This window comes from Trichosurus vulpecula, chromosome 6 (genome assembly GCF_011100635.1).
Source record: "Trichosurus vulpecula isolate mTriVul1 chromosome 6, mTriVul1.pri, whole genome shotgun sequence".
Classification (NCBI taxonomy): domain Eukaryota; kingdom Metazoa; phylum Chordata; class Mammalia; order Diprotodontia; family Phalangeridae; genus Trichosurus; species Trichosurus vulpecula.
The window spans coordinates 234,907,988-234,931,210 of NC_050578.1; the positions used below are offsets into that span (position 1 = coordinate 234,907,988).

The following is a 23,223-nucleotide window of genomic DNA, read 5'->3' on the forward strand; positions in this document are numbered from 1 at the left end:
CTGAAGTAAGCCTGTCCAGTGGGGTGAGGAAAAGTCAATAATGGCTGAATAGGTCTGTATTTGGGAGGCAGGGTGGGATAACAGAAAGAAGAATCGGAAATTGAATCCTTGCTCTGAACTTTACTTCCTGTATCACATCAGGCAAGTCAGTTAATTTCTGGGGGTTCCTCATCTGTATAATGAGGGAACTGTACCAGGACCCTAAGTTCCCTTTCAGTTCTAAATCCCCTAATTGCTATGTGATTTTGGATGCATCAGTTTAACCCCTCTAGGCCTCACTTTCTTCTTCCAATTAGAAGACTGTAGAGGTCCTCTAGTCTGTCTTCCTCACTTTACAGATGAACAAACAAGTCAAGAAAGGTTACTTGACTTGCCTGAAGTCACTCAATGTTGCTCAGTGGGGATTAGAACCCAAGTCTCTCAGATGTTAGTTATTGTTAAGTCTAGTGCAATGTGTTTTGTAGCTAGATTAGATTCAAATAGGAAGTATCTAATGAAAAGGGAAATTGGTGGAAAAAGAGTAAGAAATTCAGATTGTTAAATGACATACAGAAATCTTGTTGCTAGTGGTTCCATTCCCAGCCAATGAGGAAGTTTATGGTTTCCTGTGAGTGCCTCCTGGAGCCCCTGGTCCTGTTTGTTTAATCACATTTTCTGGACTCCCAATTCTTAGGATTTCATATTATATTAATGGTTATGATGCTGGACTGGGGAGTTTGGAAGGTCTAGGTTCAAATCCTGCCTGGGATATTTGTTAGCTGTGTGAATATGTGCAAGTGAATTGCCCTCCCTTGGGCTTCAGCTGCTCTGTAAAATGGTGGTAATACCTGTAGTATTTATCTCCTAGGCTTTTGTGAGGCTCAAATTAGATGATGAATGTAAAGGTCTTTGAAGGTCCTAAAGCATTACATAAATGCCCATTGTGGATGAGGATGAGGACAATGAGGATAAATGACATTCAGTCAGTCAACATGGTAAAACACTGAGAGTTTGGCTTATTGAACAGAGGTCTATAAAATGGCTAATGGCAATGTATTTCACCTGAGACCCAACATCCCAGTTGTTCAGGGAGCAGGGAGGCCATGATTCTTGTATAATCTTCCAAGTTATAACACAAAGTCCTGTTAATTGAATCACCAGTAAACTTTCTAATGAGTTGCTTCCAAACTTGCTTGGCTTCCCTGTAATCCACTTGATTCCACTTCTCTATTTTGTATTGGGCCATTCTCCAAACACAGTGGTTCTTCCTTGGGGCCCAGAAAGGGAGACTTTACTTCCTCCAAATCCCCAAACATTCCAAAATGAACATTTTAAAACATTTGCTCCCTTCCTAGAGTGGTCAGCTGGTCCATAAAAATTCATCAAGGGCCTGCTATGTGCCAGGCATTGTGCTAAACACTGGAAATATGAAAAGAGGTAAACATCTTTCCCTTCAGCTCACAATCTGATAGGGGAGAGAATAAGCAAGCAAACATATACAAACAAGCTATATGAAGGATAAATCAGAAGTAATTAAAAGAGGAAAGGCTCAAGAATTGAGATGGGTTGGGAAAGACTTCCTGTAGCAGATGGAGTGTTAGATGAGATTTGAAGGAAGCTAGGAAAGCCAGAAGGCAGAGATGAGGAGGGAGAATGTTGTAGGCCTGAGAGATAGCCAGAGAAAATGCCCAGAGACCAGAGATGAGAGTGTCTTGTTTGAGGAACAGGTCCCTAACTCACTTAATAACAATGATTTAATTATTTTATAATATAAATGTTAACTATTTAATGACTTAATAACAGTGAAGCATTTTTCCTTCTCTGCTGTTCCTGAAGTCTGCCTTTGCAAATTTCAACTGTACTTTTGAACTTCAGTCTCACTCTGAACTTTCCTCAGGGCCTGAGGCTTCCTCACCCTGGAATGTCAATTTTCCCTTGGGCTTCTCACCCTTTGCAACAGAGCCTAGGCTTCTTAGGAATGAATGAATGATTGAAAGAGCTTTAGCAAACACTTTTTAAATACCAAGCAACTGTGCTAAATTCTGGAGACAAGGGAGAGAGCAAGGAGTTTGCGGCAGGATGGATGGTCACATAGTCTGTTCAGTATGGCATAGTGATGCAGGCAGGAAGGCTAGACATAGAAGACCCACATGCATTTGTAGCAGGCCTATTACTAATCAGGATAACATGGGCTCAGAAGATTAGTTCTAAAGCTGAAACTGTGGCACAACCAGTCTCAAAGGGAGTCCTGGTAACCTCTGGCAGGGTGCATGGCTGGTGGGCTTATGGAGCCGCTTTGTGTAATTTTTGTCTGTGCCTTCTAGAAATCCTCCTCCAAGATTCCCCCTAATACCCTAGATGCCTTCTCTTTAGATTTTTAACTGACACATGTCAGCCTTTTTCTCATTTGGGATACTTACACAGTGCTTTAAGTTTGCAAAGTCTCACCATATTTGATCTACATCACAACCCTTTGAGGTAGGTGTTATGATTATCACCCATTTTACAGATGAGGGAACTGAGGCTGCAAGAGGTTCCATGACTTTGCCAGGGTCATCCAGCTAGTTAAGTGTCTGAGGTGGGAGTTGATCTTAGCCCAGAATGCTCTCCATTGTTCTACTTAGCTGCTGGAGTTTCCTGTTTTGGCCCACACACCACCCTGTTGACTCATAGAGCCTAAATTTCACTAAAGCCCCCGGGGCCTTTTCCACTTGAACTGCTGTCTACCTCCCCCTCCCCCTCTCCTTCCTGTGCAGGGGCAACTTCCTTCAAATTATTGAAGTATTTACTTCCAGGATCTGTAATTTCATCTTTGTGGGTGCTCCCCTGTAGATTGCTACCCCTGCATGCCTCTAGGGGACTTCTTTTGTGAACTGTGACCCAAACCTTCATTGCTTTGCTGCCAATGGGGAGAGGCCTCTCAGAATTTAGCTTGGCTCACTTCCTGCACAATTTCCATCCAGTCATTTGGCCTGTACTTCCAGAGTTTGAAGGCTTTACTTCTATCTGATTTTGTTAGTGCTGCTCTCCAGGGGGTGGGGGTAGGGGGGCAAAAGGCTTTCTACATCTATAATACAACTAGACTTCTTTTCTGTGTAATGTATTTGTACAGAAGTTTCAAACAGTTTTTCTTTAATTTTTAGATTGATTTGTAGGGCAGGAATTAGTAGCTCCTAATAAAGCTAAAAGATTTAAAAAAAAACGTAAGACCTGTGTGAAGCTGGGTCTTCAATGGAACATCTGTCAGGAACCCGACTTCTGTCTCCTCTGTCTGTGATAACACATTGAATGACATAAGTGGAGCCTAACCCCACCCCATGTATTCATTTGGTAGTTTGAGAATAAATGCTTAATGAACAAATACATTGTGAAATCTGGGTGACTAATGATGGTAACCTAGGTATCAAGGAGAGATATTGGCATAACTGGTTCACTTAAGCAGAGCAGTAAAATATGATGTCACTAATTTATTCTGATTTTAAAAACAACAACAGTTCTTTAAGCTAAGCAGACATCTATGAAGGCTTTCCCCCCGAACAGTCTTTCATTTGGTATTTTGTTAAGCAGGCCATTCTTGCTTCATGCTGATAAGAGCTAGGTTCATTCTCATTAATGCTGGCCTGTCAGTGATTTAGCCACTTAAAAATGAGTATATTACTTGGCTTAATACAGAGGGTTTTTTTTTTTAAATCTAGTGATCAGAATAGCCAGCTCCCCAGTGAGGGCACATGATGCCATAAAGATAATGTATCTGGGGAAATGGGCTGAGAGTTGGAAGTCTTAGGTTTGAATCCCAGCTCCAGCCTTTACCAGATGGCTGTGTGGCTGAGGATAAGTCACTGAATGCAAACATTGAATTTGGCAAATACTTAGGTACCTGGTATACCTGATAAGTTTTCCAAGTCTATCTCCTTCTCTGTAAAATGAGGGAGTTGAGGGAATGGATATAGATAGATCTAGAATTGAATATAGGAAAGCCTGGCATCAAGTCCCACTTTTGACACTTGGAAGCTTGTGCGTTCTCTGGTCCATCATTTCACCTATCAAATCAGTGCCCCAGGTAATTCACTAGAACTAAGTTGCAAAGAAGCTACCGATTTGCATTGGTAGAGGGGATTCCTCTTGTGGACCTCCCTACACTAACGAAAATCACATGCTTGGTACAATAATAATACTTGAACCACCTTTTTACTTTTATAACAATCATTTCTTGTTATGACCCCTCCTCCCCCAACAAATGAACTCTCCATGATGACAAACACAAACAAAACCAGCTAACTCAGGGACCACATCTGATGGTATTCTGCACCCATAGTGCAAAAAAAGGGAGTAGAATCGTTAAAAATTAAATGTTTTCTTGCTTTTTTTTATACCATAGTCCCAATATTTTATCTAATTTTCACCCAATATACCCACTATTCTTTTTTGATTCATTTCTCCTGAAATATAGCATTCTCCCTTGTTATTCACACAGTGACCCATCTTATAGGCTTTTTTTTTTTGAGGGAGCACTTTTTATAAATGTAAGTTGTTACAGAATTAAAGAATAATAGAGAGATGACAGAACATTAGGAGAGTTTAGAAGACTGAAATTCTCAGCTCAACACTAAAGCCCATATTAGTAATACATTTTCACCTTTCTTGTCTAGGTCCTCATACATTGGATCTCTGACTTATCGAGGTTGTATGTGGCCTAGGGATATATCAGAGAGCCCAAATAGGAGCTGGGCCGAGAAGGGGTCTGAGCCAAGAAAACGAGGTGCTGGAGTGAGAATGTGATTAGAGATTACTGGTATAGGAATGAGCAATAGGAGGATTCAGGTCATGAAGACTAGCCAAACCGGTAAAGTAGTAAGGTGAAGAATTCCATAGTATTATTTTTGTTGTTGTTTAGTTATCTCAGTCTTATCTCATTCTTTGTGACCCCATTTGGGGCTCTCTTGGCAAAGATACTGGAGTGGTTTTCCATTTTCTTTTCCAGCTCATTTTCCAGATGAGAAACTGAGGCAAACAGGTTTAAGTGACTTAGCCAGGCTCACTGCTAGTAAGTATCTGAGGCTGGATTTGAACTCAGGAAGATGAACATTCCTGACTATCCATTCGCACGCCTCAAATTAGAGACAGGGACTGGACCTAGGATTTTCATTTCTTAAATGTGCTCTCAGTTGAGTGAAGTCCCTCTACCAGTGTAGGTTGGCACCTTCATGAGAACTTACAGTCTTGGAGAGATACCCACAGAGTCACCCAGTCAGTATGTGTCAGAGTCAGCACTTGAGGTCACTGTGCCATATTGCCTCAAATTAAGGTTGTTAAAGATTTTTAGAAAGGCTGCAAAGAATGCTGAGAAAGATGTATTCTAATAATAGTAGCTGACATTTACATAGTGTTAACCACGTGCCACGCACTGTGTCAAGCCTATTTTCTCATTTGATTCTCACAACCCTGGGAGGTAGGTGCTATTGTTATCCTCATTTACATATGAGGAAACTGAGGCAAAGCAGGTTCAGCATCTTGCTCAGATGCTCACAGCCTTGTCTGAAGCCAGGATTTAAACTCAAGTCTTCCTGGCTTCAGTTGAGGCACTCTATCCACTGCACCACCTAGCTGCCCCAAATCTGGTTGTTCCAGATGTTCTTGTCAAATATACTGTCCTAGTAGAGAGTGTTGTGGAAAGTGGGGAAGCTTTTTTGTTGGAGGAAAAAGGCTGCTTCCAGGATCAGTCCCTCTATTGGGAACAACTGCAGCCATATTGCTACTGCAAAGAAACTCCCAACCTTCTCCAAATATAGCATCTAATCATGAACTCCCCAGAGGAGGCTGCTGCTTGTGTCCAGTTCTAGGTCACTCAGACAAAATGCTGGAATCTCATCTCACAGATGAAAAAAACTGGATGGGGGGGTGTCTCTGGCTTGAATAATCAGTTTTTTTAAGCATCATGACGTAGAGGCAAGAGAGCCTTAATTTCCTCATCCTGTAAAAAGAGGGAATCAGACAAGGTAAAACTTAAGATCCCATCCAGCTCTCGGTCCAGTGGTCCTACTTTCAAAGAAATCTCTGACTTTATCTTGGAAATTCTTTCCAGTGATGTTAATTGCATTCCATCCATGCCTACCCCTTCTATGTAGCTGCTTCCCTGGGAGAAATATGGAAGGAATCCAAGAACCTCCCCCACTCAAATATATTCTCCCATAAATTTGCCACTAAAAGCCTTCCGTGATTATTCCTAGCATCTTGTGGAGGAGCTCCCTGACTGTCCACCTGTCATATCTCATCCTCACCAAATGATCAGCCTGTCTATTCTTCCTGTCATATGATTCCTTAAAGATATCGCCTACCCTTGGACTTTGAATTTCCTCCTTGGAAACCAATAGTCAAACTAAAGTTTATCAATCATTGAAAAAAAAAAAAAATCACATGAAAGTTCTTCCTCTTTCCCTCAAGCTGGTCCCTTTTCCTTTCCCTGATCTTTTAATGTGGAGGAATCATCATCAAAATTTGGTCCTGCCCTCAGCTTTTTCTACTCTATAGATTCCTTTTTAAATTTTTCTTTTGGTGTTGGCTTTTTTTTTTTTAAGCTCGATAGGAAAATAAAACTTTAATTTGAAGAGAAAGAGACTGAGAAGAAGCCACTCCAGAAGAGCTTGGCCTGCTTGGCACTGGGGTGGATGGCTGGTTCCAGAAAGGAGGGGAGGTGTTCAGATTCGACTTGATTAGAGACAGTGAGACATCATTGGAGCCTCTCAGGGAGGACTCTGAGAAGGCTCAGGCCATCTCAGCAGCGTCAGATCAAAGGTGAGCCGGGGTCTGTGCAGGCTTCCTTCGCCCTTCACCAGCGAGGGGCCGGCCCTGCTCTTCCCAGATGGTGAGGCCGTCACAGGTGCAGATCTGCTTGGGGTTCTGGAAGAGGCCGGCTGAGCGAGCAATGATGCCACAAGCTAGCCTCTCTCCAGAGTTTCCGGTGACCTTGGAGAGCGGGTGTCCTCCCTGACCCAGGTCATCTTCACCTGCATCAATGACCAGGCTTCGGCCAATGATGTCCCACACCTTGAGCTTCTCGTCCTCCATTCTGAAGGTCGCTCTGCCATCAGCACTGGCATAGACGTTCCCCAGATCTCCCAGGTGCCGCTGGGTGTCCTTGGGGCCACCATGGGGCATTCCATCAGGGTTGAAGTGGTCTCCACAGCTAGCACAATTTTGGGTCAAGTCCCCATACTGATGAACGTGGAGGCCATGGGGCACAGGCTCCAGGCCATCGATCGCCCCCTCGATGAGGCAGCATTGAGGGGACACTTGTAGGAAGCGCACAACTCCCTGCACGGCCCCAGGCTTCCCCAACATGGCCACGGCTGCCCCCAGGTTCTCTGGGTTCTCAGGAAGCATTCAGCTGCCCATGCCCTTGAGCACTGCCTGGCGCCCTGTATCCTCCAGGAGACTCTGCACCTCCTGGCTGGGCAAGGTGGTGGTCACGAGGACGCTCTGATTCTCCAGTTGTACCTCTACTCCCTGGATACCTGCCACGCCACGCAGGGATGTCTGCACCGAGTCCACGCAGCTCTGACAGCTCATTTGCACAGCAAACTCCAGCTGTGGGAGACAGAGCTATGCGGCTAGGTGGTCCAGAGCTAAGCTGAAGAGGGCGGACAGAGTGGAAGGGCGGGGCTGCCTTTCTTTTTTTAAAGTTAATTTATTTATTTTTTTTAGTTTTCAACACTTGTTTTTGTAAATTTTAAATTTTATCCCCCTCCCTCCCTGCCCCTCTCCCCAAGATGTCATGCAATCTGATATAGGCTCTACATATTCATTCCTATTAAACATATTTCACATTATCATGTTGCTACTCTATACATTCCTTTAATGATCAATATAACTGCCTTCTACTGTCATCGTATCTATACTGATGATTGCCCAAAATATACCTCAATCATTAACCTCTCTCAATCTTTAACCCTTCTTCTCCAGTTTCCCATAAGACTTGTCCACCTGGATGTCCCACCAACCCTTCAGAATGTCCAAAATTAGATTTACTCTAGATCTAGTCCTTCTGATTTTGTTGTTTCTTTCAATAACACCACCATTAGCTTAGACTTTGGCAACATCTCATATCAATGCCTTCTTCCAGAATGCCACTACCAACACTATCATTATCACCTACCTAAATATTACCGTAAGCTCCTACCTGGTCTTTCTGCCTTCTTTAGTTTCTTCCCTCCCACTCATTCGTCATACCATTGCCAGAACAGAACAATCTCCCTCAATGAAAAGGTTTGCCAATATCACTGCTTAAAAAGCTTCAGGAGCTCCATTTTGGCTCATCAAGGAAAGTTTCAAATCCTTTCCCTGGCATTCAAGTCCTTTACAATCCAGTACCACCCTATCTTTTCAGTCTTTTCTCATTATTCCCCTTCATGAATTCTATCCCAGAGCCAAGCTTGAAGTGTGGCCTGTACCTTTCCATGTCTATGCCAACCTATGTGCTTTCCTGTCTCTGAGATATTTTCCATTATTCTCTTTACATATTTCATTCCTACCCAGCCTATTAAGTGCCAGCTTGAATGTCTGCTCCCTGGTGAAGCCTTCTCTGATTTTGACCACCACCATTAATTTGTAACCTCCTTACGTCTCTAATGCATTTATGGGGCAGCTAGGTGGTACAGTGGATAGAGTACCAGGCCTGGAGGCAAGAAGATTCATCTTCCTCAGTTCAAATCTGGCCTCAGACACTTACTAGCTGTGTGCCCCTGAGCAAGTCAATAACCCTGTTTGCCTCAGTTTCCTTATCTGTAAAATGAGGTGGAGAAGCAAATGGCAAACCACTGCAGTATCTTTGTGAAGAAAACCCTAACTGGGGTCATGAAGAGTTGTGCATGACTGAAACAACTGAACAAAATGCATTTATATAATACTACACATTTTATGCTCCTGTGTTATCTATCTACCAGACTAGGCCTCCTGAGGGTGTAAACAGTGGTAATGTTCTGAGGGCCTCCACAGTACTTTGCATTGCTTTTTCATGTGTCACTGGGGGAGGAAAGGGGAAGGGGTCTGGAGGACCTGTGAATCCTTTGGCATGGAGAACCCCTAGTGTGGAAAATCCTTCCATCAATGAAAATTAGCATCTAATGTATAATTTAATATCTTGAAGAGTTGCCTTGTATGGTAAGGGATTAAGTGACATGTTCCATGGTCACAAAACTCTTATGTGTCTAGAGTGAGTCTTGACATCTGGCTTTTCGACTTCGAAGCCAGTTCTCTGTGTCCCTCTCCAATGTTCTACATTTACAGTACTAGGTATATAATAACATTTGCTGTTGCCGAACTTCAGTGAGGAGTCTTCAGCAGATGACTCCTAACTAGATTATCAAGTCCTTTTAGGTCAGACACTGTGTCATTGTCTTCTGTATCAGCAGAAATGAGGGCACAGTGGATAAAGCACTAGGTCTGGAGTCAGGAAGAGTTGAGTTCAAATGCGGCCTCAGACACCTACTAACTGTGTGACCCTGGCCAAATTGTTTTACCTCTGTTTGCCTCAGTTTCTTCATCTGTAAAATGGGGATAATAATAGCATCCACCTCTCAGGGTCATTGTGAGGGTCAAATGAGATAATAATTGTAAAGCCCTTAGCATAGTGCCTGGCACAGAGTAGGCACCTTATAAATGTTAGCTATTACTGTTGTTATTATTATTCTGTATCTTGGACAATGCCTGGGGCTTCCCCAAAATTTAGTTGGCCCTTATTAAATGTTTGTTGGCTAATGGAGATGTCCACGTACAGCAAACTATGGTAATTCAGATATTATTGGCTGAACCGTTGGGTTGGAATTTTGGGTCTGTGAAGAGAAAGCTGAGTCATTCTAAATGCAGGGGCCTATTGTGTTTCTAACTTTGGACAAATGCTAGGTGAACACAGTGATGCCAGGAGAGAAGGAGAGCATGCACATTAAATCCAATTTATACCACGCCCTGAAAACAGCACTTGCGAGCCACTGGCTTATTCTGGTTTCTGGTGTCCTGTAAGAGAGTAGAGTCGGGGTCTTCAGAACTTACATTAAAGATGTTAGGGGAAGGTCACCACCCTGCTAGGCTGTTAGTTAACACCATGTTTTTTTCCCTTGAAGATGATATTGCCGTTCTCACCAAGTTCAAGTCCACAAATCCGGAAGGTATTGTACTAACCAGAAAAACAAAAGATCTCTTGTTCACCACACTGTTAATCATTTGTTTTGTGTTTTGCTTTGTCCTGTCTCAACCACAGCCTTCTTCCTTTCCCCACACATGGAAAACTTATTGCAGTCCTTCTGAAACCCAAATGGCAGAAAATCCATCCATTCATTCATTCCCTAACCTTTTATTTAATGCCTATTATGTGCATTACAATACAGCAGACATTGGGGGATTTTGAGAAGAGAGGCAGAAAAGCTGTCTTGCATTTCAAAGATTTAAAATGTTGTAGGAAGATGAAAATAATCAAATTCTTTAAATGCTGATGACTAATAATTTTTGATGAATCAGTTTTTCTTTTAGTTTAATTAATTATTTTAAATGATTTAATTAGTTTTAGTCATTAAGCACTGCTGATTATAATATTAAGGCAGGGAGCACTGTACCCGGAGTCAGGAAGGTCTGAGGTCAAATCTACCCTCAGACACCTACTGTGTGACCCTATACAAGTCACTTAATTTCTGTTTGCCTCAGTTTTATCAACTGTAAAATGGGGATAATAATATCTCCTACTTTATAGGGTTGCTCTGAGGATTAAATGAGGTAATATTTGTTAAAAGCACTTAACACAGTGCCTGGCACATAGTAGGGGCTATATAAATTCCCTTCCCTTATTCTTCAAATTTTCATGGAAGAAGACATCAGATGTCTTCTTTCCTGTGTAGAAGAGGGGGGAGGGGTTCTTTGCATGGAAGAAGACATCATGTATTCTTTCCTGTGAAGAAAGGGGAATTCTCTTATAAATAGGGATTGGGAACAACTGTTGGCTCCATCTGTTCTTTAGAGGATGCAGAATGATACAGTAGAAAGAGTTCTGGATTTGGAGGCAGGGAATCTGAGTTGGAATCCAGGCTCTGACACTACATGTATGATCTTGGATGAGTCACTTAACCCCTCTAGGCCTCAGTTTCCTCATCTGTAAAATTAAAGGGGTTAGTCTAGAGATCTCTAAGGTCTCTTTCAACTAATTGATCCTATTATAGAGTATAGGAATTGAAATAATATTCTATAAAACCACTTAGTTCTTGCCTTTAAAACCTTCCAAACCAAGTTTTCTCTTTTTGGTGCCTTTTAGAGGCACCGTCCTACGAAACACTTTACTTAAGGAGAGGAGTAGCAGTTGAACATTTCTTAGAGACTGTTGAATAGGTAAAATCTGTTGACTAAGTAGAATCACACAGAATTAGAGATGGCAAGAGCCTTTGACCCATCATGTCACTTTCAAGGTGAGGAAATTGGGGCCTGGTAATATGGTGCAAATGAAAAAGCACAAGATTTGGATTTGCTGAACTTGGGTTCAGTTCCTGCCTTGTGACCTTGGGCAAGTCTCTTAACTCATTTCCCTATACTTAGGGATGTGCTGTCTACACAGTAGCTTTCTCAGTTTCCGTATCTCTAAAATGAGAGGCCCTCTAAAGTACCCCCCCCCCCCAACTTGTCAACCTGTGGGCCTATAAGTGATCTGTTCAGCATCATTACAGCAAGCTGTTAGGCAAACTAGAACCAGGCACCCCCATCCTTCTGCGTTCCTCATGGTCAATCTGGAACTTCATGTTTACATTATATTTCAAATTATTCCCACCCTCCACTTTTGTGAAATCTCCTCCTCTCTTTGAATATACTCAGAATTAAACTAAACTGTTTTTCCCCAATACATTTTCCATAATGACTAAGAATTTTTGTTTTATTCTTTCCCCTTTTACCTCCCTGATCTTTAAGGCCAATTAGCCAGTAAGCTGCTTATTAAACATTTATTTTGTGCCAAGCACTGTGCTAAGCTCTGAGGATCCAAAAACAACCCCCCCCCCCAAAAAAAAACAAAAAGCCTGTCCCTTCTCTCAAGGAGCTAACAGTCTAATGGGAGAAAAAGTTTGCAGACAATTATGTATAAACAAGCTAAAGATAGACTAAATTGGAGATAATCTAAAGAGAGAAGGCACTAGAATTAAGGGGATTGATTAATTAATTATTTGATTGATTGACCCCACCATCCATAGGAGCTCTTTTCCTATAGATGATGGGATTTCAGCTAGAACTTGAAGGGATACAGGGAAGCCAGGAGGCAGTGATGAAGAGGGAGAGGTTTCCAGGCATGGGGCACAGCTGGGGAAAACGCCCAGAGATGAGAGATGGAGTTAAGAATGAGAGCCAGGAGGCCAGGGTCACTGGCTCGCTGAGTTTGTGTGGTGTTGGACCAAGAGTGATACTCCACTGTTCGGTGGGGAGGGGGAAGGGGAACATGCCAGTGCCCTTTTCAGGCCAGTGTAGATGCCCACCCACACACCCTAGGCTTATCCACTGGTCGACCCAACTAAGCCCAGTGGAGGCCCAGCCTTGTGGTTGGGGATGGGAAAGGAAGAATGCTGATGAAGCAAAAAGAAAAGGTGTGTTGTGTCCCCCCCTGCACGCTCCGTTCTTGTTTGGTGCCACGATCTTTGTGTTAGGGATGTGCTGTCCACACAGTAGCTTTATGTTTCCTACCTTACAAATGTTCTACTATACATGATAAGAAGAGCTAACAGCCGAGCAGCCCCAGTGATGGGGAGAAGTAGTGTGGCTCACTGGAAAGAGCACTGAATTTGGAGCCAGAGGACCTGGGTTTGAATCTCAGCTCTGCCCACTTATTACCTGTATGTCCTTGGGCAAGTCACTGTAACTCCTAGGGCTGTGGTTACCCAGTGTGTAAAATGAGGGAAAATAATGAGGGCTAGCTTATTTCTTCTATCTCTAAATCTAAGATACCTTAGAGTCTCTGAGCCAGGAAAGTATATGTAAAAAAATCACGTCACTTGTGATACTGCAAAAGAGTGAACAATGAAGTCTATGAAAGTGTACAAAGCATTCTCCTTTCTAGAACAGTTTAGGGTAGATTGTGCCAGCTTTATCACATGCCCTATTTACAGGTAAATAGCCTGAGAGAGGTGGTGTGACTTGCCTATTGTAACCCAGCTAATGAATGAGCTAGGATTCAAACCCTTACCTTCTGTTTCCAAGTCTCTATTTTTATTTCTCCGGTATCACATAGCCTCTCGCATCTTCCACATGGCCCACCTTCCCCCAGCAATGCACTACAAATATTTTCCTAATGTATTTTTATTCACTTATATTTATCATTATTCCTAAGGATATTTCATATGCCCTTTTGAGAAGTTTTTCCTAATGTATTTTTATTCACTTATATTTATCATTATTCCTAAGGATATTTCATATGCCCTTTTGAGAAGTTTTGAGATGAGAAGATTCATCTCCATATTTTCCTAAGTAGGCATCAGGACAGAATAGAGTGCTCAACCTCTGATCAAATTTTTTTCTTAATGCTGGCGAGTCCCATAAATTGCCCATTTCAGCCTGAGGTATTCTTCTTATGTCTATCACAAAGATGTCAGTATTACAGGAACACAGCTCGAAATTGTGTAGGACTAAATTCCATTAATGTTCTGGCTGTAACCAGCCAAATGTAATTTCCAGCCAACAAGTGGAGGTGCTAGTGAATCTCAGATGACAGACAATAGAAACTGTCCATGGGCATCCCTTTGGCTGGCAACCCCATCTGATGTTTTGCAGCTGTGAATATTCGCACTCCAGAAATGTAATTTCTGATGGGTATAGTACTCAGTGTTCTTCCAAGGGTGAGGTTACAGCCAGCTTAGAGAATTAAGAGGAGGTGAATAATTTGTAGTCTTTTGTTTTGATCACACACACAAAAAAAGTTGTGAATGTTCTTTGTTGTTGCTGTTAGTGGTGGTTTGGAAATTCTTTTTACCCACCCAGCTCCATGTTGATTGGGTATTTAATTCTGCCATTGTTTTTTCTTCCCTTCCATGCCCCAGAGCTTGATCCTCGGAATTCTTGCTAGTCTCTAATGCTGTGACTAGTCACTGAACTCCTTCTCAGCAGTTGGATAACTTTTCATGCGATCTTGTTCCTCTCTCCCCTAGGAGAAGAATCCAATGGACCTCTGTATGAATCGAATTCCAATGCAGGATCTGAACTCCCAGGCAGCTCTGAGGTATGCTTTAAATCAGTCACTTCCCCTCCTCCTAGCCCTCAGAACAGAAGATGGATACAGGGAAGGATATTTTTTTGAGATGAAGGAAATTTACTATTTGGAGGTGGTGAGGCCTTTTGATTCCAACCATTTGCTCAGTTTAAACTATGCTTGTTTTCTCCCAAGCACATTCATCTTGTATGATAAATAAAGCAGATAGTGTGCTCCATGCAGATTCTAATATTTCATCTTTCCAGAGGCTGTTGGAATGCTGAAACAAATTAGGAAATGCATCATGTACTTTTGGATTTGATTCAAGGCTTCCCAGGGAGCAAACCCAGCCATACTGTGACCTGACATAGAAGAGGCCATCCCTGGGATGAAACTGCCTTGGCAGCTTTATATTTATATTATTGGCCTTGATGAGAGAAGGCCTGCTTTGTTGGTTTTTTGTAATAGAATTTTTTAACCAAGCACCATAAGTCCAGTTTATGAAAACAAAGCAATTTGAATATGCATGTTCTCTTTGCTATCTGTCACAAATGTAGCTTCTCAAGAGAGCAAAGGAGATTAATGATTTGCTTAGCAAAGTATAAAGTATACTTCCTTCTTTATTTACATAAATATGTACATATTTACAGCATTGACATAATGATCCAAGGGACCACTATTGACTCTTTGGAGTCTGTGCTGCTTGGCAATGCAGCTCATAAAATAGACAGATAGGAGGGCAGATGAGTAGAGATAGACAGATACATAGATACGTAGATAGATGGATGGATAGATCTCATGACCTAATTGCTTTGTTAATAGATTTTTAAGAATATATATATATTTTAAGGAAAAGTCTTGGGATTCTGGTAACTAATCTTCAGAACAGGGTTCTTAATTTTTTTATGTTGTGGACTATTGGCAGACTGATGAAACCTATGAATCCTTTCTCAGAATAATATTTTTAATATTTTTAACTGGATAAAATACATAGGATTGCAAAGGAAATCATTTATACTAAAATACAATTATCCAAAACTTTTTTTTAAAAGTTTGTGGGCCCCAGGTTAAGAACCCCTGCTTTAAAGTACAAATGTCCAGTGAAGAAGCCACAAGAGAAAATGAGCTTGTTTCATTGTCGGTTCATTTAGCCCTAAAGAGCTTCATTATCAAAAAGTCATTTGGCCCTGGGAACAGTTATGATAAAAAGTGGTCTGTGGTCTCTTCATTCCAGGAGCTCTTCACTCAGGGTAGGCAGTTTTGGGTGTCCATGTCCTAGGAGAAAAACCACTGGGCAGAGGCCCTCTTGAGTTTTTGGTTAGCAATGGGATTTCTGAAAGTTTGGTGGACAAAACATTAAATATTAAGGCTGAATTTATGTAGATAGAATGAAGTGGAAAGTTGAAAGAGTTTTCTCAATCATAATAATAAAGTGATACTTAAAAAAAGATTGATATTTCAGGGATGGACAGGAGCAGGATGGTGGTGGTGGGGAGTGATGAAGGAGGGCTTGATTCAGTCAGGTCTATAGATCAAACTCAGTTGACCATTTTTTGCCTCAGAGGTTCTGCATGTTTCTTGAATAGATATGACTGTCATATTGATAGAACTGCAATCGAAGATACACCGCCACCTGAATGATAGTTAATTTTTCATTTTTAAAATATATGTCTTAATTTGCTTAATGATATTTGAAACTAAAACTTTTGGCCATAGACAAAGAGAAATGTGTGCATATTTTCTCACAAATAAACTCTTGATGGATGGATTTCTTCTGTTCATTGACAGTCTCTCTTCATTTTCAGAGAGTGGAGGTAGATTAGCATCCTTCAGTATGAGACACAGTTTCTTTTTAAATGTATCAAGCGGAATTTGAAGCTTCTTTTGTATGGTCTTTCTACCTCTCAATTTTCTATAAGCCCTAAAGTTAGGTGTACAGTTGTACATGTGTAGTCACATGTCCCCTTGATTGCTGAAACCATGGTACCAGCCCTTGTTGGGGTAGATGCAGCCCTACTGGGTTAGGACTAGTTCTCCGGACTGTTGAGCAAAATTCATTTCTGCTTTGGCATGCTAATACCCTCTAGTCAGCCATAGAGTCCTCATTAAAAACTGGAGCCCCAGGATTCATGCTCTGCTCCACATTCAGCCAAGAAGAAATTCCAGGAAAGTTGAATGTCAAATTGGCAAGATTCTTTTTTTTTTCGTAAAGAAATAAGAAAGAACTGTCTAGATTACTGGCTTCCAAACGACTTCACTGGATAGGTTGTATTGGTTTTCATTCACACTAAGTCTGATTGCTGTTTCATTGGTAGAGGTTAAAGAATAACCTCATAGATAGAAATCCTAACATTAGCATGCATTTCTGCTTAGATCATCAAACTGAAGTATAAGCTTGTAAACAATTCAATTGTCCATGATGCCACAAAAGTGTGAATGAAGAATCTGTGACTTAAAGTCATTTCATTCTCATTACAAAAGGAGCTCATTTCTCACACTTAAAAGCTTTAAAACACTCATGAGGATCCATCTCCAGTGTTCTCTGTATGATATAAGATACCATTCTGTACTTGGCAGCCATTTCTTACTGGTGATGGTTTTATAATGGGATGCCAGCCTGAGGTCTACAATGGCTCTAGGGAAAGCTGGCCTATATTAAAGTAACTCACTGGAAAGTATACGGTTACAACTAACTTTGGAATCCCTGTAACGTGGACAGGCCATAGAAAGTCCAGCTTCAAAGAATGTCAACCCTTAGATTAGCATCCATTTGCCACTTTGCTTACATGGCAATTATAGTTGAAGTTGTTGTGTCTCCCACCCCCCTAGACACAGATAGTGTAGGTGAAGCTTTGTGGAATTCTCAGAAATTGTCAAAATATTAAAGATTTGTCATCATTTTTGGAAGCTCAGTGAAGAAAATTTTCATCAGTGTTTTCCCTAATCAGAGTAGCCTTTATGCCCATCACTCACCAAACCCAAGCTCAATTGAGTTTCACAAATGAAATTAACTTTCATTTTCTGACTACTCAGACTAGCTACCCTGCCTCTATCCTGATTTTATATTTCCTTGGAGGACACTGTGATGTTTCGTACAAGGGATTGTGGGAAGGGAGGAATTATAGACTTGATTGGAGTAATGCAGAATCTTCCTCTGACTAATGAAGGACAAATAAGAGTTGAGAGTTATTGCCAGCAGTGACACATGAGTTGTAAAATACTAGCACAGATCATAGAATGAAGAAGAGCTGCAGAAAGTCCCCCCTTTCATCTAAGATTACAAGAAGCAGCTCTCAGAGAAAGGAAGATAAAGTGCTCTATATCTCCTTCATCCTCCCTATATTAAGTAGCATGAAAAAATGAGATGACCTAATTTACTTTCACAAACTTGTTTGTAGCTTTCCATTGGAAACCAGAAGTAAGTTTTCTTTTCCAGAGTAGAAAGTTGTAAAGTGACTGTGGGCATATGACCTGTCTTTGGAATATTCAGTATCCTCCCTTTGAAGTAATTTCAGCCAAACTGTCCACCTTTCTGAGGATGACCTTGCAAACAACCTCTGCATTTATTCATAAGGCTCATGGAGGAAAGCAGCTCAACAGACTTGCTCCTGCCCTTTAAACACCGATGTGCTAAATTGATTTGTGTATTTGCATGATCAGGACTCTTGCTGGTATAGGATGGCGTGACTAGGACATGCTGTAGCCTTGTTTGATGTCCAGTACATTTGGGTTCATTAATGGAAATACATTATGTAAGGTCAGTGGGGGTTGCAGAAATTGTAGAAAAATTGTTAAAACCACATTTGGTGAAAAGTAATCTTTCAAATAGCTTGATTGTATTCTGTGCCAGACTACTGATGCACCTACCACCCTTGTCTCTCATCCTTTCTCGTGTACTCCCTTGGGGACCCCAAATAACCTTGCTAGTTTTGACATGATTATTGTGGGGGAAGGGGCTGTGGCTGAGGGATGGAGAATGAATATTGCTATATTTTCTTAATAATTATCTTGCAGATCCCCTCCTCTCTCCCTTTTCAGTGCTGGTAATTTCTCTTTTGTGCCTTAATTTGCTGGATTCCTGCTGGAAATTCAGCTTATCTTACACCTCACTGCATTTGTTGTCTTCCTGAGGTGTGTTTTGACAACTTTGCATAGTAATTGGCCTGCCTATAATACCACTCATGTGTCAATTTCAAAACCGTCTTTGCCCTGGGATCAGCTTAATCATATAAAGAGATAAAAGCAAGTTTGCAAGACTTGGCTAGAGCTCACGTTTTCCTACCCTGACTGCTCCTTGTTTTTTTTATCACCATATTATGTACACCCCCTAACAGAAACCACCCAAAGCTATTTGCATGAGCTTTGAGTGCCCTGTATGATGTGCATGCTGGAACCAGTCCTATGTATTCACATCACAACTTCTGTCATTCACATACACTGGAGGAGGTCTTAAGTATTTTTCATTCTCCAAATTGGCTTTGAGGGAGTATGTATGTGTGTGTATGTATGTATATGCACATGAGCATATACATATATACATACACATGTAAGTATATACATGTATTCTTTGTGATGTTAAACAACAACCAAAAAATGGATTTTGAGAAATCAATTAAAACCTCTTTCAAGGTATTCAACGTAATCATTTCACATAGACCTGTTGGAAACAAAGATGATGAAGAAGTTAATTCTTGTTCTTTCCTAAAGGTTCTAGCTCAGGGTGTTCTAGAAAAAAACAAAAAGCTCTATCCCCACCCCTGAGCTTCTTTGTTTCTCTCTATGTAGCCTATGATTTTTTTTAATTGTTTAAATAAAACTTCCCACTGCCTTCTCATCATCACTAACAGCATATATCTCTCCCATGATGCTACTGGCAGGGTCTAAGCAGCACTGAGACTACCTTGCTCATCTCTGATCATCAAGGGGTAAGCAGCTACCAGCAGTCACACCTCCATGCATGAATATGAATGTGGTGTCTTCCAATGGATGGTGACAGTCTCTTGTCCATTTCACAAATATTTCCCAGTTCCTCATATGTGATATTCAGGTGTGTATGGAATCATCTGAAAGAGTTCCTTGGTTTAAAGGAATAAATGTCATAGGATTCAATGAGTTTAGATTTGGGTCTTTGCCTTACCCAACTGTGGTCCATCTGATTGTCCAGCACAAATGGGTGGTGGCCTTGAAGATAATATGGGGGGAAAAGACTGATAAATTTAGAAATCCATTTGGAATATCAATGGAGGGAACTGGAAAGTTTTTGGTTTTACACTAGTCAACTGGTGACAGATTCTATTTGGAAGGGAAATCCAATCTTGGTGTGCTTTGAATCTTGACTCTTATTAACATAGATGATTTAATTCTCACTAATGTACTGATCTTCTGGGCTTGAAATGATGAAAGTGTAAATTTAACTGCATTTTAAGGATTTGGAATTCGATTGGTGGGGGTACCCTTTCCACTGAAGTGATTTGTCACAATCCTTCAATTATCTGTTCATTGAGAGTTGAACCCTGTCGATATTTTGAATGTTGTGTTAAAGAATGTATTGGCAATACTTTTCATATTTCATGCATGGCATATTTTCTATTGCCGCAGCCTGTAATAAAACAATGCTGTTTTGATTGCACAGTGATGGCCCTCTTTATTGTGGTACAATATATGTGTTTATTTTTTTAGATGGAATTTGGTGCTTCTCTGTAACTATGACCCATGTGCTTTAGCAGATTTAGTGGTTCCACTATTTTATTTACTTAAGCTCATTATTAGTGGTTAGGGGATAAGCTTTAAGATATTTTAAAATATTCTTTGAAATGTATTTTATAATGTTTAAATAATTTATTATGTGATGAATATGCAGTTCCATTCTACTTAAATCTTGTTGGAAGTCTTGTGCTATTTTTTAAAAGAAATATAATTCAACTTATTTGGTAATTTTTAAATACTGTAAGTCACGAACTTATATTTCATATGTATCCACATAACAGTGCAAACTGGGGTGAAACAAAAGTCAGGATACAATTGAAAAACAAGGTGCAGTGTTTTTTGCCTCTGTGTGTGTGTGTGTGTGTGTGTGTGTGTGTGTGTGTGTGTGTATAAATCACATATAATCATTTTCCACTGACATCATGCTTGGTATGCAGAGCAGTATGGTGAAGGAGTCACAGAACTGTCTTTGGGTCTAGATTTGAATTTAAACTTTGTGATTCAAAAGTTGTTTGTTGGGGGTAAGTCATTTACCCTTTCAGTGTCTCAGGTAATTCTCTAAGGCAAATCCCTGATGAGCTGTGGATCTGCATGGGTGGAAGAATTTCTTATCTACCTTCAATGAAATCATAAATCTAGAACAAACAAACAGGAAAAAAACTTTCTTTGCACAGATACATTTAATACTAAAGTTTCTCTGCATGTAAATATAATTTTATAAAATCCAAGAGGCAAACATGTATGGTTAGAGGTGTCATAACTAGGTATAATGGTCTTAGAATGAAGAAATAAACACTTTGATTGAATTAGAGGTAGCATTCTCATGGAGGGATGAAGGGGATGGGTCTTTTAGTTTACTCTGTCCTCATTTAATAACACTCTGTTTGCTATTAAAAGGAAATATGGTCAAACTGAGTCATCAGTCATGGGCAAAAAGGAGCTGACTCATTGTTGACCTAGTCAACAGCCTTTTTTTTTTGTCTTTTTTTGTACTTTTCCTTTTCCTAAGTTAGGTCCCTCCTCTGCTAATTCCCAGGATATCTTAGTATGTAAAATTCTCAGGGTCAATCACAGTGCTAGGGATGTCACTCAATGATCCCCTGGCTTTATAATGGAAGCTTAACTTCAAGGCAGCTTTCACTGGATCTGGCATCAAGTCAGATCGTTTGCACATCTACAAACAATTGGAAAAGTAGGGCTGTAGGTAACAAGGCAAAGCTCTGTCTTCTGACTAGGTGCTAGCATTTTTCCCTCTTATGGTATTATGTAGGATAGGCCTAAAAGATTACAGAATCACGAAAGTTCAGGACTGGAAGGGACCGCATTGGGACCGTCCACCCTAACTGAACTCAGTGTCTTTTCTACGACATACTAGCCATGTAGTCATCTAGTTTCTGTTTGAAGGGGACTCAAGTGAGGAGGACTTCCAGTAAGGGGGGCCCCACCAATCTTCCTGTGCCAACTGGTATTTGCACAGGACTTTAAGGATTTCATCACTCTTTATTTACAAGGCCAGCAATACTGTTATGCTGTGACATTATTTGGTTTTGAAGGCAGGTTTTTCTTCACTTTGTACCATGTTTTGAGTTTTATTACCTTAAAGTCTACATTCTATTATTTGGCAGTAGAACAAATGTTGTCAACATATCGGAAGGTATGACTTTCTAGAACTTATTAATTACCAGTTGATAATGAGTTTGTATTGTAGAAGTTGACAGGAATTGTTTGGAGAACCTTGATTTTAGTGGTAAGCTTTGTTATTAATGCCTTCAGATATACAAAGGGCTTTTACAAATGATTTCTGCTGTCAAGCCTCAGCTAGCCATAATAGCTCTGAAAATAACATACGTCTAGTTTTTTAGGCTTGCCAAGTGCTTTACATACATTATTTCATTTGGTTCTTACAACCACCCTGTGAGATAAAGCATGCCAGATATTATCGTCCCCATTTTACTGACAAGAAAACTGAAGCTTGATCAGTCAGACAGCTAGTGGGCAGCTCAGGTGGGTTTTAAACCCAGGTCCTTCTGACTATAACAGTTATAACATGTTAATTAAGAGAAATAGCTAGGTAACAGCTGCATGTCATAATGGATAGAATACTGGACCTGGAATCAGGAAGACCTGAGTTCAAATCCGGCTTCAGATACTTACTAGCCGTGTGACCCTGGGCAAGTCACTTAACCTCAGTTTACATTAATCCACCAGAGAAGGAAATGGCAAACCATTCCAGTATCTTTGCCAAGAAAATCCCATGGATAGTATAGGTACATTATGGTTCATGGGGTCATGAAGAGTCAGACAGAACTGAACAAAAACTTCTCTCTGTGTGATCAATAGCAGTCTCCTCACTATAGGTTAAAGCCTGGCCCTCTGATTGCCTTGGTATCAGGAAATCTCATAGGAAGAAACCCATTCTACTAATTCAGACCAGTGTCTTCAGTCGCTTGGAGTCCCAGGGAGTTACCTGAGCACAGAGAAATTAATTACTCAAGGTCACACAGATAGTAAGTGTCAGAAGCATGATATGAAGCCAGTTCTTGATTCTAAGGCTGGTTCTATATGCATTATACCACATTCACTCTCTACAGAGTCTCAGACAACTACCCTGAGGCAATTATAGGAGGCTTGTTCATCTTCCACACAATGATCACTGATCTGATGAGTCTCCTTTTGCAAGATATTAATGGAAATTCTCACAGTGTCATTTTTAGACTCAATATTTTCCAGTGTACCAGTTAAATAGAGCTAAGAGATGTCTCACAAGTTTAAACATGATGGAATACCTTTTTATCCTGTTTTTGATGGCCACATTAACAATTGAAGCCATATAGCACTGAATTATTAACACTGAACAGATGCCACTAGAATATTTTTCTTTTTATTGGCTTTGAGAGTAGTACACAGAGCCACCAGCAAATGTCTCTGAGTTTTGAGTGTCAACTACACAGGAAAAAGGAAATGGGGGGAGGGTAGAGGGTTTATACAGGCAGTCTCATCAGTAAGTTTCCTTTACCTGTACTGAGGCCAAGAAGAGAAATGGGCTTAATTTACAAGAGATTCAAGTGGCCAGATATCTAGAATCTTTTCAGTGTGGGCATTGTGGGATAATGGAGTACATTACCCAGAGAAGTTGTGAAATTTACTGGTACAGGGAAAATTTACAACAGGGTCTCTCTCTCTCTCTCTGGTATGGTTTTCATGCAGAGGGATAGATACACTTAGATAACTTACAAAGCCTGGCTGTTGCCTTGGATTCTATGGTTTATGATTATGGGGATAAAATAAAATAACATTTTCATTCCCAACAGAGATAGGCAAGTTTTATTGCCACCCCATAA

The 23,223-nt window shown here is 40.7% G+C and overlaps 2 protein-coding genes across 3 annotated transcripts in view; one reads left to right on the top strand and one right to left on the bottom strand.

Annotated features, from left to right (window-relative positions):
• The window catches only part of ANO5 (anoctamin 5), a 143,076-nt gene that overhangs the window by 44,260 nt on the left and 75,593 nt on the right, over nucleotides 1-23,223 (top strand). For both annotated transcript variants that reach the window (XM_036763198.1, XM_036763197.1), the window contains exons 2-4: nucleotides 10,095-10,139; nucleotides 14,136-14,206; nucleotides 19,054-19,101. In XM_036763198.1, coding sequence (XP_036619093.1) covers nucleotides 10,095-10,139; nucleotides 14,136-14,206; nucleotides 19,054-19,101 — 164 coding nt within the window. The remainder of the gene's footprint in view (nucleotides 1-10,094; nucleotides 10,140-14,135; nucleotides 14,207-19,053; nucleotides 19,102-23,223) is intronic.
• LOC118853197 (copper chaperone for superoxide dismutase-like) lies at nucleotides 6,709-7,579 on the bottom strand. Its single transcript, XM_036763199.1, has one exon. It carries the CDS (start codon nucleotides 7,357-7,359, stop codon nucleotides 6,766-6,768), a length of 594 nt encoding a protein of 197 aa, XP_036619094.1. The 5' UTR covers nucleotides 7,360-7,579; the 3' UTR covers nucleotides 6,709-6,765.

What these genes read in the sequence shown, in the direction of transcription:
- LOC118853197 (XM_036763199.1), bottom strand. Translation starts at nt 7,359, where the DNA reads ATGCTTCCTGAGAACCCAGAGAACCTGGGGGCAGCCGTGGCCATGTTG.